The sequence below is a fragment of the Dysidea avara genome, chromosome 1 (assembly GCF_963678975.1).
Source record: "Dysidea avara chromosome 1, odDysAvar1.4, whole genome shotgun sequence".
In the NCBI taxonomy this organism is placed as follows: Eukaryota; Metazoa; Porifera; class Demospongiae; order Dictyoceratida; family Dysideidae; genus Dysidea; species Dysidea avara.
This window is the reverse complement of record NC_089272.1, coordinates 32,490,838-32,513,509: the sequence shown is the minus strand read 5'-3', so window position 1 is coordinate 32,513,509 and position 22,672 is coordinate 32,490,838. Positions and strand designations below refer to the sequence as shown.

General features: G+C 38.3%; 1 protein-coding gene across 2 annotated transcripts in view; it reads right to left on the bottom strand.

Moving 5' to 3' along the window:
* The window catches only part of LOC136249743 (adhesion G protein-coupled receptor L3-like), a 156,664-nt gene that overhangs the window by 16,773 nt on the left and 117,219 nt on the right, over positions 1 to 22,672 (bottom strand). For both annotated transcript variants that reach the window (XM_066041853.1, XM_066041857.1), the window contains 3 exons: positions 20,560 to 20,716; positions 17,850 to 17,934; positions 16,507 to 16,573 (listed from right to left, as the gene is read on the bottom strand). In XM_066041853.1, the coding sequence (XP_065897925.1) occupies positions 16,507 to 16,573; positions 17,850 to 17,934; positions 20,560 to 20,716 (309 nt within the window). The remainder of the gene's footprint in view (positions 1 to 16,506; positions 16,574 to 17,849; positions 17,935 to 20,559; positions 20,717 to 22,672) is intronic.

Here is a 22,672-nt window from a genome sequence, read left to right as displayed (position 1 = left end):
TGTAGCTGAACTCTCTACATGATGGTTTCTTTGTAGCTGAACTCTCTACAAGGTGACTTCTTCTAGCTGAACTCTCTACAGGGTGATTTCTTTGTAGCTGAACTCTCCACATGATGGTTTCTTTGTAACTGAACTCTCTACAAGGTGACCTCTTCTAGCTGATCTCTCTACAGGGTGATTTGTTTCTAGCTGAACTCTCTACAGGTGATTTGTTTGTAGCTAAACTCTCTACATGGTGCTTTCTTTGTAGCTGAACTCTCTACATGACGGTTCTTTGTAGCTGAACTCTCTACAAGGTGACTTCTTCTAGCTGAACTCTCTACAGGTGATTTGTTTGCAGCTAAACTCTCTACATGGTGCTTTCTTTGTAGCTGAACTCTCTACATGATGGTTTCTTTGTACCTGAACTCTCTACAAGGTGACCTCTTCTAGCTGATTTCTCTACAGGGTGATTTGTTTCTAGCTGAACTCTCTACAGGTTATTTGTTTGCAGCTAAACTCTCTATATCCATGGTGGTTTCTTTGTAAATGAACTCTCTACATGATGGTTTCTTTGTAGCTCAACTCTCTACAGGGTGATTTCTTTGTAACTGAACTCTCTGCATGATGGTTTCTTTGTAGCTGAACTCTCTACACGGTGACTTCTTTTAGCTGATCCCTCTACAGGGTGATTTGTTTGCAGCTGAACTCTTTAGGTGATGATTTCTTTGTAGCTGAACTCTCTCCAAGGTGACCTCTTCTAGCTGATCTCTCTACAGGTGATTTGTTTGCAGCTAAACTCTCTACATGGTGCTTTCTTTGTAGCTGAACTCTCTACATGATGGTTTCTTTGTAGCTGAACTCTCTACAATGTAACTTCTTCTAGCTGATCCCTCTACAGGGCGATTTGTTTGTTGTTGAATTCTCTACACGGTAATTTGTTTGAGGCTGAACTCTCTACATGGCAGTTTCTTTGTAGCTGAACTCTCTACAAGGTGACTTTTTCTAGCTGAACTCTATACAGGTGATTTGTTTGCAGCTGAACTCTCAACATGATGATTTCTTTGTAGCTGAACTCTCTATAAGGTGACCTCTTCTAGCTGAACTCTTTACATTGTGTCTAGTTTCTAGCTGACCTCTCTACAGGGTGATGTGTTTGCAGCTTAAATCTCTACAGGGTGATTTGTTTGTAGCTGATCTCTCTTCAAGTTGATTTGTGTGTAGCTGATCTCTCTGCAGGTTGATTTGTTTGTAACTGATCTCTCTACAGGGCAATTTGTTTGTAGCTGAACGTTCTATAAGGTGATTTGATCTCTCTGCAGGTTGATTTGTTTGTAGCTGAACTCTCTAAAGGGTGATTTGCTTGTAGCTGAACTCTTTACATTGTGTCTAGTTTCTAGCTGATCTCTCTACAGGGTGATTTGTTTGTAGCTGATCTCTCTGCAGGTTGATTTGTTTGTAGCTGAAGTCTCAACAGCGTGATTTGTTTCTAGCTGATCTCTCTACATGATAATTTCTTTGTAGCTGAACTCTCTATAAGGTGACCTCTTCTAGCTGAACTCGTTACATTGTGTCTAGTTTCTAGCTGACCTCTCTACAGGGTGATGTGTTTGCAGCTTAAATCTCTACAGGGTGATTTGTTTGTAGCTGATCTCTCTTCAAGTTGATTTGTGTGTAGCTGATCTCTCTGCAGGTTGATTTGTTTGTAACTGATCTCTCTACAGGGCAATTTGTTTGTAGCTGAACGCTCTATAAGGTGATTTGATCTCTCTGCAGGTTGATTTGTTTGTAGCTGAACTCTCTAAAGGGTGATTTGCTTGTAGCTGAACTCCTTACATTGTGTCTAGTTTCTAGCTGATCTCTCTACAGGGTGATTTTTTGTAGCTGATCTCTCTGCAAGTTGATTTGTTTGTAGTCGATCTCTCTTCAGGGTAATCTGTTTGTAGCTGAACTGTCTATAAGGTGATTTGTTTGTAGCTGATCTCTCTGCAGGTTGATTTGTTTTAGCTGAACTCTATACAGGGTGATTTGTTTGTAGCTGATCTCTCTGCAAGTCGATTTGTTTCTAGCTGAAGTCTCTACAGGATGATTTGTTTCTAGCTGATCGCTCTACAGGTTGATTTGTTTCTAGCTGAAATCTCAACAGGGTGTATTGCTTGTAGCTGAACTTCTTACATTGTGTCTAGTTTCTAGATGATCTCTCTACAGGGTGATTTGTTTGTAGTTGATCTCTCTGCACATTGATTTGTTTGTAGCTGAACTCTCTACAGGGTGATTTGTTTCTAGCTGATCTCTCTACAAGTTGATTTGTGTGTAGCTGATCTCTCTGCAAGTTGATTTGTTTGTAGTCGATCTCTCTACAGGGTAATTTGTTTGTAGCTGAACTGTCTATAAGGTGATTTGTTTGTAGCTGATCTCTCTGCAGGTTGATTTGTTTTAGCTGAACTCTCTACAGGGTGATTTGTTTCTAGCTTATCTCTCTACAGGTTGATTTGTGTGTAACTGATCTCTCTACAAGCTGATTTGTTTGTAGCTGATCTCTCTGCAGGTTGATTTGTTTCTAGCTTATCTCTCTACAAGTTGATTTGTTTGTTGCTGATCACTCTAAAGATTGATTTGTTTGTAGCTGAACTCTCTGCAAAGTGTTTTGTTTGTAGCTGATCTCTCTACAGGGTAATTTGTTTGTAGCTGAACTCTCTGCACAGTGACTTGTGTGTAGCTGAATTCTCTAGAGAGTGATTTAATTGTAGGTGAACTCTCTACAGGGTGCATGACTTGTTTATAGCTGAACTCTCTTCAGTGTGACTTGTAATGTTCTGAATCTCTACAGTGATATAATTGTAGTTTAACTCTCCACAGGGTGACTTGCTTCTTGCTGAACTGTCTATAAGATTAACTGTTTGCAGCTGAAGTCCCTACAGAATAACTTGTAATGTAATAGAATTCTATAATGGAGTAAATAAATTAGCTGAAAGCTCTATTAGGGTGACTGTTCTATTAGAGTATCTCGATCTTGCATTTGCTACACGGAGTTGGCTTTCGAATCATAACTCAGTGGTTTGTAATCCAATTCTTCTATACTACTGCAAGCACTTTCTATGAAGATTATTCCAGCTATACACTGATTTTCAGCTCATTGCTCTTAGCGGTTTGCCTAGTAGGCGTAAAAACTAATACTTTTTGTTACTAAAAATTGATCGCGTAATTGTGACACAGGTTGGGTTTTGTGTCATATCTCCGTGGTCTTAATCTCGATTCCTTTCAAACCACTAAAAGGCACTCCTACGATGGTTACTCCATCTGCATAGCAATTTTCAACTCATTCCATGAAGCGGTTTACCCTGTAGGCGTGACAACAAATCGATCTTGTTTTACGCAAATAATCGGTCATAACTCCTGCATCATTCATCAGATTTGCACCAAACTTAATGGTAGAATTCGTCTTTTGATTTCCTTTCTGTGTACCAAATTGCAAGGCGATCGGAGTACGTGTTTGCGTTTTATATCAATTTTTGCAAGTGTGCGAAAAGACGAAGAAGAATAAGAAGAAAAAAAACGAAGAAAAGAAACGAAACTTTGGCCGCTTATATCTCGGAAACGGCTTGAGTGATTTCCTTCAAATTCGGAATGTAGACTTCCCTAGCTGGCGGCCAACTCTGCACTAAATTTGGTTTTAATTGGATAAGCTATCACCGAGATACAAAAGTGTGAAAATGACGTTATCTTTCTTCCTGTAAATATACTCACGGTGTGGTGCGCCGGCTTCTTGGGCCGCATGACACACTACCGTGTGTCTAGATCCTGTAGAGTTCAGCTACATTTCAAGTCACCCAGCAGAGAGATCAGCTGCAAACAAGTTATCCTGTAGGAAATAATTAGCATTTAATAAATATATACACACACACATATATATATATATATATATAATTTGTATAATTACTGATAAAATCAAAAATAGTTTAAGTATTAAAAATCTGCTTTATGATAAAATCTTTTTTTCTTCCTGTGGTAAAGAAAAAAGATAGGTTAAAAAAGCCCCAAAGCTGGTAATAGGCGGCTTTGGGGTATACAAATACGTATATGTACAAAAGAAGTGATTTCTAATCAAAAACAGCCAAGCTGTAAAAAAAGAGTGTGGCCTCCAAAAAGGCCATGGTGAAAAACATGTGAAATCCAAGGTGGCGGCCAAGAAATGGCTGTGATGGTAGGTTAATAGTAAAACTTTTAATAATGACAATTCATGTGAATTTGGTGCCGCTTGCTCTTGGCACTGAATTGTTGTTGTTAACATTTTTACCATTAACCTACCATCACAGCCATTCCTTGGCCGCCCCTTGGATTTCACATCTTTTTTCACCATGGCCATTTTACTCTTTTTTAACAGCGTGGCTGTTTTTGATTAGATAACTATATACTATGAAATATAATTATAATACTATGAATAAAGTTTGCAATAAAGTTGAATGTAACACATGTGAATAATATTAAAATGATTTATGAAAGAACGAGAAAAAGAAGAAAAATTTGAAGACATGCTATCAGAAACAGAGATAAACTGATGTAGTTGAAATTAGGAATAGATGAAGTTTTATCCCATTACTGTAAGAAACTTTATGGTATGAGATAATTATGGATGCATTAAAATTGTTTTTGATGCCTCTATATGTGATCAGATTCAGGAGCGGATCCAGACTTTTGGAAAGGAAGGGGGGGTCAAAATGAAATGACACTACAGAGAAGGCACAGCTTAGTGTGTAAAGCTAACCCAAGGGGGTCTTTGGGCATCTGCCCCCAGAAATTTTAGAGCTCTGAGATGGAATTTGAGGGTGATTTCAGCATGGGTTCATCACAATTTTTTTCGATTGTTGCATTAAAGATGACTGCTCTATTAGGGTATCTCTAACTTGATGTTTATTGTATGTACTACAAAGTTGCTATAATTATTGTCCAATTAAATGCATGGAAATTTTTGAACATTAGACCCTTTGAAATTAAAAGTGTTTTTATTTCAGCAGTTTATTAGAATTGCTACTGTTACTGAATATTTACCTGACACTAGTCTCTTGATGTTGATGTTTATTATAGTGTATTAATGTTGATGGACCGGGTTTCCAGCTATCCTCCTGCTAAACTATTTTATATAGCCTGTACAGCAGTTCTGCACAGTACATACCTACAATGCAGTTCCTTTGAAATGCAGACAAACTTTGAATATTCAAAGGTAGGAGGGACCTGCCAATTATGCTAATCATTTTACCTACTATGCTATGCTGCATTGCTCAAAATTTTTCCTATTATGCTTACATAATGCTCAATATTTACCTCTTATGCTCAAATTATGTTCAATATTTATACCCCAGTTCCCATGTTTTTCTAGTAAATTTGTACTTTATGGGAAACAGTAAGTTACTAAAGCACAGAATCTAAATCATTGCTTGAAAAACAATGATTTATAGTCTCAAACATACATCAAACATGCACCAAACATGCATGTCATGTAAAAGATTGATACAGTCCACTAGAATAGTCAGCTGTCTATTATTCTCTGACTGTTCTATTAGAGTATATCTATCTCCATGTATTTTGAAAAGCAAGAATTTATGGTAATGCACAACTATTATGCTAGCATTGTGCTCAATGTTTTCAGGCACCTATTATGCTCATTAATATGCCAGCATAATTGGTGGGTCTCTATTTAAAGTTTCATACATCTAACAGATTTTTGGTATGCAGCTAAAGGTGTATATGTAACCAAATTTTGGCAATTCACTCATATAGGTGCATTTGACACCTAAAATATTTAATGATCAAATCACAAACTTTATAGTTCTAATCACATAGTGATTTAGTTTGCTATACATTAGTCTCAATAGTAGGAGTGCAATTAATCCCAAATCGCATGGCATTGTTTCTGTAATTTCACTGTAAAGTAGCCAATTAAATAGCAGAATAACAGAAGCCTTTTAAGTGCAACATATGTAGCCATTTTGAGTAGCCAATCAGAATTGCTGACATGTGAAGCCTTTTATGTGCAACAACAAATGATGTAATACAAAGAAGGATGATGCAATCACCTGGTTGAAGTTAATGGCCACATAGAACTGGATACCGTACGCGTGGAAATTTCCGCGGTATGTATATTTCACGGATTTCGCGGTTGAAACTGTAACCGTGAAAATTTAATCCGTGAATATTTCACAGATTGCTGGAAATTATAGGAGTTCGTTATCTACACGTGGCAGCAGTTAGTACTGTAGATCAGCAAACTCGATGACCAGCACTTTTACCCTCACCAGATGTATTCATGGCTACCACATCTATAAGGATATATGGGATCCTTCAGTTGGAGAGACTGTGAATTGCGGGCGGGAATGCGGGAATTCAGAAGACCGATTCGCGAAGACCGATACGCTGTTGCGCTGCGAAAGGATGGTGTCATTGTTGGCCATGTACCACGTACCATCTCGTGTATGTGTACAAGATTCTTATCGCATGGTGGAACCATCACAAGCACAGTGACTGGGCCAAGAAAGTATTCAGATCATTTGCCACAAGGGGGGATGGAGTTGCCATGTACGTATAAATTTACTGGAAAGGATAGTGTAACGAAGATGTCACATAAACTGCTAAGTGAAGAAAGTGATGGGGTTGGTGAGCTACAAGGTATGTAAAGGATATCATTATTTCAGTATAGTACATTTGGGTCTTACTGCTGCTGGAATTTCTGTTGGCACTGTAGACCAAGCCAGTCTGACAACACCACAGCAGCAGGGTAGCACATCTTTGGAGGTAAAAACAGAGCCTCTGAGCAAACTAGGCCTGAGCCTAATATGCTCAAAATTTTACCTATTATTCTTTCCAGAATTTCCCCAAATTTTCATCTATTATTCTTTTTTTATTCTTTTATTTAGCCTATTATTCCATAATAATGCTCACTTAGTTTCTGTAGCTATAGTCACTTAATTCTCAAGATGCTGATATAAGTAGTTTTGTCAGAATTAATGAAACATTCCACCTTACATACAATGGTTATAGCCATTACAGTAGACGTAAAATAGCTACCGGGAGTATAGCAAAAGAGTTTTCAATTATCAGTGTATTACGCTGTAGCTAAAACTACATGTTTAGTGGACAATGATATCAATATGTTTGTTGAAAGACTTAAAGACGATGCACTAGTATAAGATGTACAAGGTTCAGAATTGCAGATAATCATGCACTTAAATCCCTGATGCTGTCTGCAGATTGTTAACATGAAACGATCTGACTGCTCTATTAGAGTATTTGAGGGTTCTATTAGAGTATATCGATCTTTTTAGAGGTTTTTCAGCTCCTTCCAGCCAGCATTCATATAATAATGCCAGCTATCTATCATTCTTAGTAGTTTAGTACTTTCTTCTAGCTAATCAAGAATGGGCACACCCCTTACTTCCACTGATTATTCCCGTGTACGTCCGATAATTCTAAACTTATGCATATAACCATCCCATTATTCCGGAATTATTCTCACAAAATTGGTGACCTATTATTCTCAAAATTATGCCGGCATATTAGGCACAGGCCTAGAGCAAACGCAGTAATACAGATGTTAGTGCACAGCCCAGTGCATCAATTCGTGGTGTAAAAGTGAAGACCGAGCCAATTGATGAGGATGAGTCACATGACAGTGTCAGTGGGGAAACACAAATATGGGTAAAAGTTAGAGATATAAGTTTGACCAATATTGACAAAGAAATACTTAGAAGTGGTGAGAAACGTTCTGACAAGCACATTAACTTTGCACAAAGACTTTTGAAAGCTAAATTCCCAAAGATTAATGGTTTACGTCTCACACTCTTGCACGACAAAGTCCACAAAGATCTGACACACAACGCTCTACAGGTTTTCCATACTGGTGGAGATCACTGGATATGTGTAACTACCATTGGTACAGCTGGCAAAAGGGTGTCAGTATATGATTCAACATATACAAAATGGGATGAACCAACATTGTGTTTACTTAAAAAGCAATTTCACTGTTCACCCAGCAATATTACTATTTTGAAAATGTGCAGAAGCAACAGGGAGGAAAAGAATGTGGCCTGTATGCCATTGCTAATGCTACAAGTGTTGCACATGGGAAAGATCCCCTTAAGATTAACTAGACAGAATCACTGATGCGTGAGCACCTTACCAGGTGTTTTTCCAATGGTACTTTGGAGTTGTTTCCATAGTAGTGTAACACTATATGATTAGTCAATTGTAAAATTTATACTAGTAATAGCATGGGTAGCAGTGAAATTTAGGATAAATACCACGAGTGTTGTATTGGAAATTTACCATTTCCAATACAACAAGAGTGGTATTTATCCTAAATTTCACTGCTACCCATGCTATTCCCAGTTAATACCATACTCGCTGCATATACGCATGCTGTGCATTAGCGTTGCTATGTACGCAATTTGTCACTATGTACTAAACATGTGTCAACACTAATTGTTAACATATATTCTAGCCAATGAAATTGCAATTACAACTTTTTCACTGCTACCAGTGAAATACGAGATAAATTTCACTGCTACTATTGAAACTTTTGTATGGGCAGTGAAACAGGTATGGTATTAAACCATGAACATAATTGTATTCCTATTCAGTGAAAATACAGTCAAATAATGAATCATGATAATGTGGTAATAGTATTTACACTGTAACAGTATTTAGCTTGCATTAAATATATGGAGACAAAGTTGAAGTGATCCCAGCTTCTGAAAAACCATTCTGAATGAAACTGTTACGTTCCATATACTTGCATGCATTTACCAACCATTGTAGCCCAAGTGGCTTCAACCTAGTGAGTTTCAGGTCAACAACCTTCTTGCCTTGCCCATCTTCCATCTTCTGCTTGACCTCTCCAGCATACCAAAGATGGAATTGCTTTTTCATTTGATCCTTTAAGGGTTTGTTGACTGCTAGATCTAATGGCTGCAATCGATCAGTGCAGTTTGGGGGAACCTCTACAACTAAGATGTTGTTCTGTTCTAAAAAGTCCAAAAATGCTGGAGTAGTTTGGCCTTTGAAAGAGTCAAATATCACGAGGCATGGATGATTTGGGCTCAGCTTCAGATTACAGCGTGTCACTGTGACATATGGAAGTAATAAGTTATGAAGGTAACCCATCATGGTGTGTTCATTTGACTAGTGGTTTTCAGAGTAGGTCAAATACCAATCTTTTGGACATTCGACCTTGGGCAAGCAAGCAGGAGTCTTGCCAGCATATATCACTTGAGTGGGCAGCAGCTTTCCATCCATAGCACATGACATTAAAACGGTGATTTGCCATTTGTCACCCAGTCCAGCAATTTCTACTCTCTTGGCTCCCTTCTCTTCAAAAATCCAATCCGACACTGGCACATATTTCATGCCCGTTTGGTCCCAGTTGATTATTAGTTCTTTAGGAATGCTTTCCATTGCAACAATTGTGTGCACATCAAACAGAAACTGCCTTTTCACTTTTTCAAAATCAGATGGCAGTACCTTCGTTCCTTTCCGCTTCACCAAACCCATTCGTTGAAGCACTCGCTGCGCCCACTCTTTTGTTATGTTGATGTATCCTCCATTTTCAGCAAGCAAGTTGGCATCATGGCTGATGACAGCACCTCTTGCAGTGCCCATGACAGTCTCAGTATTCACAACAGTTCCCTCTGCACGCGAGGCCTTTATAAACAATTTCACCTCTTCCTCCAACTCCTCCCCTATTAAGAGTGGCCTTCCACACTGTTTTTGTGGAAGTTCTGTTACTTCCACTGGTGTGTCTCATTTTCGACCATTGGACTGATTAAACACTTCCCGACGATAAGCATCCCTCCATCCCCGAACACTGGCTTCTTTTAAATTCGGGAACTTCCTTCTTTCTTAAAATGATGAATAGCAGCAACAGGGCCATGTTTTGCTGCATATTCACCAATGGTAGCTCATTCTTTGTCACTCAACTTGATGTATTCACCACAAGCTTTTTGTTGTCCATTGCCATGGCTGCAACTCGCACTATGACTCCAGATTGATTTTAACTCTCTTTTTTAATGCATTCAATAGTAGACTGTGACACGTTGCTTGGTAAAGCATTCGGTTTAACTTGTTAAAATAATAAGTTATATCTTTCATAGACATCTCGCAACACGTGGCAACACTTCCAACCACGAAAATCACAAAAACCTAAACTCCTTTAACCGTGAAAATAAAATCGCGAAAATCTTTTTTAGTTATGATGAAACGAAAATTTCATACCGCGAAAATTTCCGCACGTACAGTAGATGTTTACTACAAACCATGAAGGGTGGTCACTATGTGATTAGTAGGCAATCACACACATTTTCGTGCAATTATGGAATAATTGTACTCGTAACAGCCAAAATTGCACTCAAATGTGTGTGATTACCTATACAAATCTACTATTGATGGATTTAAGCCATTCTCAATACCTAAAATTACAAGAAAATTCTTGAAATATTTTAAAAGCTGTGCCCAGCTCTTATTAGCAACCCACTAAAGATGAAAATTCTAATTATTTCATGCACACCCATATGGGTGACATAACTATTTAGACAACAATATTATTAATTATAGGAAAGTTATTGTTTGTGTTTGTGGGGGACTGTTAATTAGTATAGCTCAGTTCGTTCACTGTTCGCCATGGATACATACACAACACAACACTGTCACTACTATTGATTACATGTGCTACAAAATTCAAAGTACAAACTGATGTCATATTCTTAGCCTATTACACGTGATCATAAACTACGTAATGTTAATGTATAATGTTATAACTAATCATCGACATCCTCTGGGGGGCCACGCAAGATACTGGTCCATTCGGCTACTCTTGCATGGGCCTTCATAGCTGCTTGTCTTGTGGGGCGGATATCCTGTGGCTGTGATGTGTTCCGCTGATTGATCTCAGAATCTAACTTGTCCTGGCTGTGGGTAGCATCTGAGTTACCATCGGTCTTACTTGTTATCTCGAGTAGGTAAAGTCTGCTTATAGGTATATTTGTCCTGCCACTGCTTGTGCGAATGTTAACAGCTCTGATGAGTCCATCATGTCCAGTAATGACATCCTCGATTACTGCGAGTTTCCAACTGGCTCTGGATGTGTCATCATGGACTAAAACAATTTCACCCTTCTTGACTGTCTGGGAGTTATTTCCTGTTGTACGATGAAATTCCCTAAGGGATGTGAGGTACTCTGTTCTCTATCTTCTCCAGAAGTTGTTCAATAACACTGTTATGGTTCTTGCTCTCCCTTTCACCTCTGAGTCGGAGCCGTAATCAGGGTCACTAATCTCATCTCCTTCGGTTATTGGATGTGGGAGAGAAACAATCCTCCTACCATACAGCAAGTGTGCTGGAGTAAGCGGTTCTGGGTCCTTAAGGTTTTTTGGAGACATATGTTAATGGCAGTCATTGAGAATGGCTTCGATTTCTACAATTATTGTTTGTAGATCAAGAAGACTCACATACGATCTTCTGAGTACCTTCTTAAGGGAAGCCTTAGTCAACCCGATAAGTCGCTCCCAAAATCCCTCATTCCAGGTAGCGCGCTTCGGGATGAATTTCCATGTAACTCCCAACCGACTTAAAGCATCTAGTAAGATCTTGCAACTGAACAACTTATTGAGTTCATCGGCGGCTGCTAAGTAAGTGGACGTATTGTCAGATAACATAACCCTGGGAAAAGATTTGTGACTGCTAAATCTCCTGAAGGCTTGTAGGAAGTTCTCGGTGGTGAGGTCAGTTACTATCTCAAGATGTACGGCTCTGGTCACTGCGCAAGTAAAGAGGCACACATACACTTTACTCTCTTTACCTGTGTCTCTCACATATAAGGCGCCAGTGAAATCCACACCAGTCACTTCAAAGGGCTGCATCTCTTGAACTCTACACTTGACAAGGGGAGGTGGATCCGGTGTTTGATATGGCTTTCCTTCAGTCTTCCTGCAGATCACACAATGTCTAAGAAGTTTCCATATCAACTGTCTTGCACCGGGAATCCAGTAGCCCTGTCTGATGGCTGTCAATGTCGATGTCACTCCAGCATGTAGATGTTTCTCATGGACTGCATAGACAATGATTCTGGTGAACAGGTGTTTGGCTGGTAGCAAGTAAGGAAATTTCACCAGTTCAGAGACTGGGGCATTATGAATCCTCCAGCCACAATGAATGAGTCCACCTTTTTCTATGAATAAACGGAGTTGATGAACTAAAGGTAATCGATTTGATTGGGAATTGATGTTCTGGATTTCGGCAGGGAATGATTGCTGTTGTACGGTTTGGATGAATTTCAAGTTAGCTTGTGTACGCTCTGCAGGGGAGATAGGACCTGAATACTTGATGGATGGTTTTCTTATGTTTCTCACAAATCTTAAAATATATGCAGTAACATTGAGGAGTCATGATACGCTGTGGTATGCTGAAACATCAAGAATATGGTGAAGGCCAGTGTCTTCCACAGAAGTAGTACTTTGTGTTTCTGGTTGAGCAGTCTCTTCGGCTTCCACTAATGAAACTTGTAGCTGAAGGGCTTCTGTAGGCTTCCACTCTGGCCAAAGGTTATCAGACAGTAACCACGGTGGTCCCTTAAGTGACATCAAGGAAGACTGTAGCTGGTCATAAGTAATACCTCTTGTCAGAAGGTCTGCTGGGTTGTTATTGGTTGAGCAAAATCTCCAGGAAGCTGATGGCAGTACATTGTGAATCTTACTTACTTGGGAAGAAACAAACTGTGGAAGGGTCTTCTTGTTATGGATCCAGTATAGCACAATCTGGCTGTCAGTCCACATAAAAACAGAGGTGTTGTGCAGTTGTAAGGAATCAATGATAAATTTGGCCAGATGTGTAGCTGTCAATGCAGCCATGAGCTCCAAGCGAGGAAAGGTTAGACGCTTGAGTGGAGCAACACGGGATTTCGCCATAACAAAAGAAGACTCCTGTTGTAGCTTGAGAAATGCTACAGCCCCATAGGCCTTGGTGCTGGCATCAACAAATACATGAAGTTGTACATTGTTTTCCAGGAGCATGAGGTCCCTTGCAGTACACACATGTTGGCTTCTTCAGAGTTGGGAGATCACTTGCCGTATGTGAAGGTTTACGAACAGAGCTTGCATGAAATGAAGCTGTAAACCGAGTTGAGTTAGACTGGGGGTGGTGAGAACCCATTTCTAAAATTCTGATCTCTGTAAGTAAAGCACCTTGTAGTTCATCAATGGTCCACTCATCACTGCCGTGCTGTCTTGCCAAGTTGACTCTGACATCTGCTGGAAGCTTGTTCAGTATGATAGGGACTAACAGCGGACCATATGTCCCACGGAACTTACCAAGTGAAGAGAGGCTTCATGCATGACTTTCAACTGTGTCATAGAATAGTTGTAGAGCTGATGATGAGTTCGTTGGATTGTGCATCTCAAGTAGGGCGTTCATGTGAGCGTTTACTAGCTTATGTGGTTGGCATTATCTTTGTCGCAGTAAAGTGACTGAATGCTCATAATTGACTCCTGTTATTGGGAAACCAGCCACAACTCTTGCAGTATCATGTTGTAGTTGTGCACGCATATAGCTTAACTTCTGAACATCACTTAGAGATGAGTTATTGTGTACGGCTGACTCGAAACAGTCCCAGAAAGACTGCCACTGTAATGGTTCACCTGAGAAAACTGGTATACTGAGCTTAGGTGGGCGGGTGGTAGCTCCACTGTTGCTTGGTAAGTGGCTTGCTGGGAGTGGGGCTACATGGCTTGCTGAGGATGTGACCACATGGCTTTCTGAGGTGACAGCATTTGTGGGGATTACTAGGTGTGTGGCATGGCTTTCAGGGAGTGTGCTCACATGATTTTCACGGTGTGTGACTGTGACTGGTAGTGTTTGTGTTTCAGTGTCATGTGGAATCACTTGTGTATGGGGAGTGTCATCTGTAGCAGGTATACTCACTGTTTCAGATGAGGCGGTAGACTCTTCATTGTTCTCATCAGAAGTTGGGACCTGCGGTGGAGTGACTCCTGTTACAACAGTGTTGGGGTCTGGATGAGTGCAGCAATATAGTCTTAAAACTCTATCAACTTGAGCTGCCTATTGGGAGATTGTCTCTTGGATCTCTTCAGTTTCAAGAACCTCGAATTCCAGTTCCCCTTCTTCTTCTATAAGTCTAATTATCTTAGCATCAATGTCAGTGAGGATCTCCTTCTTTTGATCACGTTGCTTCTGCCAGTCCACTAATGAGGTGTAATCTGATTCTGTAAGCTCATTAGGATCCTTGTCAATGAGATCTTTAGTAACAGCAAATATCTTGGTAAGGTGACTTCTATATCCGCGACGTGATAAGCGGTGACGCTTGAGTGCCTCCATGCCATCACGAACTTGTCTTTAAATTAATGCCAACCAGTGGAAAACCTGTAACGAAGGGACAGCAACAACAGTTCACTGAGTATGGGGTGCTCGCCTTTCTGGGTACCGTTCTCTTATTCTGCCATGGTACCACAATGTTTTAGTGACGGGTTAATACTTGGACTAGAGAGGCAAGCACAACTAGCTCGGTAGGGTTGGCTTCATTCTTGAGACGGACTTCTGCTGGTCACAGCACCAAAAATGTGGGGGACTGTTGATTAGTATAGCTCAGTTCGTTCACTGTTCGCCATGGATACATACGCAACACAACACTGTCACTACTATTGATTACATGTGCTACAAAATTCAAAGTACAGACTGACGTCATATTCCTAGCCTATTACATGTGATCATAAATTATGTAATGTTAATGTATAATGTTATAACTAATCATCGACAGTGTTAAAAGTTTGTTTGATCATACACTTTCAGTCATACATATATGCACAGCTATGTAGTTGTGCACTTTACTTTTGTACAACACTCAAATATATTTAACCCTTAAACTCGCATAATCCAGAAAACTGGATTTGATAAAAAACGAATTGTGACCGGATTTGCAAAAAGGTACCTTTTCAGCACATTTTACATACCAGAAATCAAACTGATGTAACATTTGATTTCGTACGTTGATTAACTTGCACTTAGTATCAAAATGCAGCCAGATACCATAGCTATACTCATGAAAAGTTTCAGACAATGGTATGCTATGACTAAAGAAATACGAATTTTTAAAATTCAAAAATGGGTCAATTTTGTGTGTGAAAAGGTACCTTTTTGCAAATCCGGTCACAATTGAAAACGCACAATACTTTTGCCAATTTACATAGGCGGTTACAAACAAGCATATCTCGTGAAGTATTTATCTGATTGCTTCAAAAAACAGATTTTATTAATTGGCAAAGAGTAAGCTATCTGACAGTATATAAACTTTCAACATACAAACAAGGAATTCACCCACTACAATGCGCTGAATCATTTTCAGTCCTTCCACATTTGTATCGCCACTGTGCTCGTCTGACAGTGACGTTATCACATGATATCTATATATCAACTGAATTGCCATCACGTGAGGAGTAACATTACACCAGGCACAGGTTGATACGACGACGTATGGCTGAATTATGGCCCTTTGTACATTGTTATGTGAAGAAGGAAGACGAAAGGATAGTTCTTTTACTCTTTCAAAGTAGTATCTTTGGGTCAGAAGGATGAAACAAAGTATGAGACCATTCAAACCAAAATTTAATGGTGAGTAAGATGAAGTTTGTCGTTTTTAGATAGCTTTAACCGCTTCTGTATTATAGAATTTAGTTTTATAAGGCATGCATGCTATCCAGTTTACTGGATTATGCATTTTCAGTGCTTGCGTTTTATAAAACAGCTGCAGGTTTAAGGGTTAATTGTGGGTTTAATTAGCAATGTAGGCTGGCCATTGGGGTCTTGGGAGTACAGAATTTATATGATAGAGACTGGTGGTAGCTTTTTATGTAGCTAAAAGTCACAAATAGATTCTGAAGTGATAAAACATCACAGGATGAGATTTTCATGACATATATAGTAGCACAATTGACAAGTATACTACACATTTTTGGAGGGGGTCAAGCACTCTCATTGACACCCCCTCAGTCCACCACTGCTGGATTGAAAATGTCACAGTTTACAACTCAAATATTTGTGATCAAAATGAGACATTCCAATACCAATCAGCATCGGAATAATTAGTCAGTACATTGAGTTACAACAAATTCTATGAAATATTTTATATATAATTAACAGGTGCACAAGTGCTTTAGTGGTGACACAGCAAAGTATAGATTTCTATGTATTTCACATGTGACATTAAGACCAATTTTCCAAAATCTGATCACATATACATGTATATGCAGTAGCATATTTGTCTGATCATCCACACCAGCTTTCCTTGACTGCATGACACTACCATGTGTCTATAAATTAAATACCGTTATGACATACCAGCAGCATTATTGATTTTGATGATTTACTGAAAATAATGAATCATCCATTACACAATGAGGTTATTATAAGTCTTTGCATTAATAATAGCTACTGTACATATAGTAGCTACTAACAGTCTGTATTCTAACTTACTCCTATTATCACAATCATAGGAGCTGTAAATGCCCAAATAGCACCATCATCATCTGAAATCCAACACCTACATAATGGTTCATGTATGGCACAATTTTATGTACTGTAATATTGCACTTGATACATGCTATACTAATGCAATGCTGAACTCATTAGTAATGCATTTTGGATCACAATACACAAGGCAATAAGTTAGTGGTGGATCTAGAGAGGCACAGGAGGTATGTGCCAAAAAGAAATAAGATAAAGATACCTTAATAGAGCAGTCAGTCAAATACTCTAATAGAACAGTCACCACATGTATATAATGCTATTAAGAATCTTCCATAGTAATTGCTAAGTATGAAAACTAGCATCTGCAGTATCAACCTATGGACACAATTAGCTATATACATGAAGCCTGCTAAGAATTAAAATGCACTTTGTCCTTTGTATGACATTCTAGCTTTATAACTTATCATGAAAATCATGACTATCACTGTAAGGTCTTTTAATCAATGCTGACCATTTACTGTAGAAAACTGCTATATTATTGTGCCTAAAACTGTACTCTACATCAACAATTTCAGTCATGAATACCTTTAGCTCTTCAGACTCTCTGCTTTATGTATACTGTAGCTACCTATTAACCTGCACTCACTTGCCAAACCCTGGATCTGCCCAATAGGTACAGTGTATATAATAAAAATGTGACTGGATTTACAAAACCAATCCATATACTGTACAGTAGTACATCAAGCAAAATCAAACAAGCACCACCATTGGGAAACCACTGCATTTTAAGCCATAGCATTCATTACTCAATCTACCCAAGGTTGGCTTTAAGAGACATATTTTCTGGGTGGTGTTGCAAGGCAATTTCTAGCCTTGGTAAGGACCTGACGTGACAAGAATTGGTGGTCATTTTTACTGTACTGTATGTTACATGTACATAATGTAATTGCATGCTGCAAAATAACTAAAGATATGTTGATGTGTGCTACTATACAGAGGAAGGCTAGAGACCATGGACAGATGCATTAGCAGTGTTCATAGTCCTACTGTGCTTTTATAATACTGGTGGATACAGCACTTTCCTATGCAAACTGCCCTTCCACCACACCAAGCTGTATTGGTATTACAGTGTATGACATGCAACCATATTGGACAATCTCAAGAGGTACATACAGTACACTTGTACAGTCATGCATACAGTACACACAACTTTCTGGGGAGGCATGTGCATAGATAGATGTCAGGATTTTATATGTTTAACAAATGTGTATGTATATGGAATGGCACATGCATGTACAGTGTATGATGTATATACAATTGTAGCTAACATGCAACACAACTCTACTTACACTGTTCTGGTTCCATCAGGACCTTCAACCCCATAATTGTCAAATGATACTGCAGCTGATATAACTACTATTGGTAATGGGAGACCTACATGTATATACAGACTAAATAAAAGCTGTTTTTGTTATAAAAAATAAATTACCGTATAGTAAAAAACTTTGGCGGTAAAAAAGTTTGGCAAATTTGGTGAATAGCAGCATTACAATCACCAAAGTTTTATCCACTAATTATTTTTAGCAATCACATGAGCAGATTAGCCATGTTGAAAGGATGGGTATTGAAGTACCGTGACAGGTATTGTGGGTATTTCCTTCAATTGTCGCGAGGTTCATTGTCCCACAAGAGTTCACGAAAATCCAAACATTGCTCTTGACATTACAAGAAACAGCAAACGATGCTTACACTTGTACAGTAGCTACCACTCGAATGTAACGCTGCTATGTGCAAGTGCAAGTAATTAACAGATCTAGACTTGCTCATTAAGGGGTGTAGCAGCCATTTCAATTGTGAGTCATCATCTCTCAATGTGAGGGATAAAGACTCACAATCGAACAGCTGCACGCTTCTTAATTCGTGAGTTGTTTAATAATCACTCACGTGTAGCGACATTGCATTAGAGCGGTACAGAATGTGGTAGTTAAACAAAATTTAGGCGAAGCTCCATTCGTCAAAGTTTTTTTCGCCAATTTTGCAACAGTGGGTTCTCGTCAAACTATTTAACTGCCAAAGTTTTTACTATACGGTATGTACATCACTACCGTAATTAAAATTTTGCTTTATTTTCACGCAAAATAAATCCGTGATAAAGTTTTCGTGTAAAATATTTTAGTATGATCTAGTTCAATCTTATGTAAAAATTTTCATGTAAGAAATTTTCGTACAAGTTTTGCATACGAAAATAATTATTTTACAACAAAAAAGCAAATAATGGCTACGACACTTACAGGGATAATCATGGTGTAACCATAGTTATCACATGTGTTTTGTATGTTCAAACTCACCAGTGGTGTAACCATAGTTATCACATGTGTTTTGTATGTTCAAACTCACCAGTGACACATTATTATTATTTTATGTACATATTGGGCCACCTCACTGATCACTACAATTTAGTGATGTGCAATAGTACTTTAGCAATTCTATCAATTATCATGGTGCTTGTATCATGATATGATAGATTATCACGATAGTAGAACCAATTAATAAGATGCATAATTTAGCACTATTTTAAATTTATCATAGCAATACAAAAGTCAGCAAATGCAATCTTGTGAGTAAATCAGAAAATAATTACAATCGTAGTTGAAATAAACTAACATTATGCCTCAATTGCAAGAGTATTTTGAGATATGAATGTCCGATTGGTGCTCATGATAATCACAAGCTATTATCACATCACGATAATGGATTTCTGCGATACGATTATCACACTATCGATACTATTGCATATCACTACTACAATTCCTTACTTATTACAATATACATACAGTGTAATAGAATTATTTGGTAGGGTAAATTTTGGGGAATTATTTTTGACAAAAGTTTAGTAGAATGTAATTACATGTGGTAAAGTTGTTATTAGCTAAATGAGTTTGATTGAAAATAAGTTGCAAGAAAATCCTGTTATCTAAATTTGCCATACCCACCAAACATTACTGTTATGCAGTATGAATTACTACAGTAGCTTAAGGTTAAGAGTTAACAATTAACCCCTATGACCTCACTTGATAGATTTTGAGATACCAAGCACAGAACTATTATACTTGTCATAGAGATACTGTAACCTCAAGAAAATGTGGTATGAAATAACTATAGGTTATCGCACAAATCGAGGTATCTTTGCTATTTTAGAGACCTGAGGAATGGCACAATAATCACCGAGGGATTAGCCCGAGGTGATTATGTGCCATTCCAAAGGTCTCTAAAATAGCGAAGATACCATGGATTTGGGCGATAACCAATTTAGACTATGGCTTGTACGACTCTGTTCACTGCCAATAATGGCAGCTTCCTGATTAAATTAGTGTTAAAACAACTCACTCGTAGGCTTCCTAGATGAATACAATCATCTCTATTATACAGCAATGTTTTCTTCACACTCTAGTGATGATTTCTGATGGCTGTTTTAACTGGAATCCAGCTAAACATGTGGCGCATGTGACAAAAATTTTGTCACGGGTATCTAACCAGTTTAGATACCTACCTGCGGGCATCTATTGGATTTTAAATACCACGTTAACGACCAAACTTCAAAGCATACTATGCGTACCATAGTCTAATAGCCTGATATTATTCTGGATACTTTCAAAGTTTCACCTTTGGCAATATATTCTGTGCAGCTGTATGAAGCTGCAGGGACTTGTGAGTTACTACACCATAATTTCAATTGCACAATTGAATCACTTGTGTACCATTGGCAGTTGAATTTCAGTATCCAGACTGACTACTAAATCATTACCATGCAGGCTTTATATGAAACTTATGTGAATATTTTTACAACTACCGTATGCAGTATATGTCATACTGAGAAACTGATACATGTCCAGTGGGCAAATTATTCTATGTACTTATACAGTTATAGCATTGCCAAGTGAAAAGCATAGGTATGTAAGTTAGTACTTTTTCCATATATAATTATTACATGCATTTGTATGATACTAATGAAATTGATAATGTACAAACTGCATGGATTGTACGTACATATATTCTTACCCCATCCCAGAAATAGGAAGAAGTACATGCGCTGGAAGAACCCATGATATATCACTTTCACAAACATCACTAACATAATGATCCCTTCACACAACATCCAACAGAAAACAGCCAGAAAGAAGTAATGTAGAAGTACTGTAACTATTATACAAGCTACCTGTAAATGGTAGGACAACAGATTACAAACATCCAAGAAAACAAGTTGTTAAATAAAAAATGGCAGCCAAACAATCAGGCTAATGCTAAACTGTTTTTAATAATGAACATCAGTGCAGCCATTTCTTGGCCGCCACCTTTGATTTCACAACTTTTTTTACCCAGGTTTCTTGGGGTCAAACATTTTTCACAGCTTAGCTGTTTTGGTATAGATAGTGAGGGATTCCACGGTTACATATTTGCCAGCTAGTTATATAGATTGCTCAATTATGGTACCTACAGGTCAGGATGAAGATTGATATACTCTAATAGAACAGAAATCAACATGCTTCTTTAATATGTGCAACTGAATGGTATTAAAAATGAATGGAAAGAAGTGCTGACAAGGAAATCAAATTTGTGCCCTTTATTCACTGGGTACCTTACCACCACATGTGTATGTACTCTCCAACTGTTTTCAGTGGCATGTTAAAATTTCCTACAGGCTGAACTTACTACAGTGAGACTTAAACTATATAAAGTAGCAGAATAGGGACACTTTTACAGTAGTTGAACCTTCTGCAGGGAGGCTTGTAATGTACAGGAACTGTAGCTGCATGAACTCTCTACTAGAAAATCTGTTGCTGGGCGACTTTTAATGTAGCTGAACTCTCTAAAGGGGATTGACTGCTCTATTAGAGTATCTCAATCTCACATACAATAAATATCTCTGGTATGGCAAGAAATTTCTTTGGTAAGGCACAGACACACTTCGGTCAACCCCTAGATATACACCACTGAGTACTAAAAATTTTCATCTTACATCTTATACAATCATAAATGATTATTATAGAGTTTTTTTTTGCCTAAATTTCCATTACCTGTGATTTCCTTGAAATTTGCATTTTCTGAATGATATAGTATGTATCTTTTCAGCTTATAAGTTTTTTGACGAAGGAAAGAAAATGTTTTAAAGCTCATTTTTTGTGACATACTACACTACAATAGTCCTGTCGAACAGCTATTGTACTTGACTGCTCTATTAGAATAATAATATCAATGACTAACATTTTCACTGGCAAGGATTTACATTATGGTATAACTACAGTATATTCAATGTATTCTGGTATAGTGTATAGTGAGATTTGACCAACCAAATATAGTGCACATACATTTGTGACTGGGCCTGCAAAAACAGGACACGTGGGCACAAACTACAGTACAGCTCAAATACAACTTCATGCACGCGTGGAGTAAAAACACGTGGTACTGAACACCAAAACGCGTGCAGCTTAACAATGCACGCGTGGAGAATAAAATTACACATTACACGCCACGCGTTAATACGCAGGACACAGAGTAGTGCACGCATGTACATTCTCCAACGCTCGTGCACCATATACATCACGCGTGTGCATGTTGGTTGTAAAATTGGCTGTCTGCGTGCACGCTACTACGATTCCTTCGTACAGTAAGTAAGGTGGATATACAAGTGTAATTATGCCACGAAAGTGCATACAGTGTACAGTATATTAATGTACGAATGCCATGCTGGTTTTGCATTATGTTTACTTTGCTATTGAAGACAGGTACGGTGAAGCCCCCCCCCCCCCTTCCCCGGCCGGCGAAGCGGAAAAACTCACGTTCTAAACTCACAAATTAAGAGTTATTTTGCTAAACTCTTAATGTATGTTTCTTAAACATTTCATTTCAGGTATATATTAACAGAAGTAGCTATAACTACGGAGCCGTTTGAAGCATGTAGCTAGCTACCGCTAAATTCGAAGATGTTCAAGTTGAAGTGCTGAAGCTACAAAGCAAGCCGTGGACTACTGAGCTGGCTTGTTATAATTATTGGAAACTTTATACATTGTGCATGATGTATTATTTACCTGATAGAATTTCAACGAAGTATTCTGCTCACAGCACCCAGCAATGGTGCTTATCAATAGAAAATGACGAAATAAAATAGATAAGC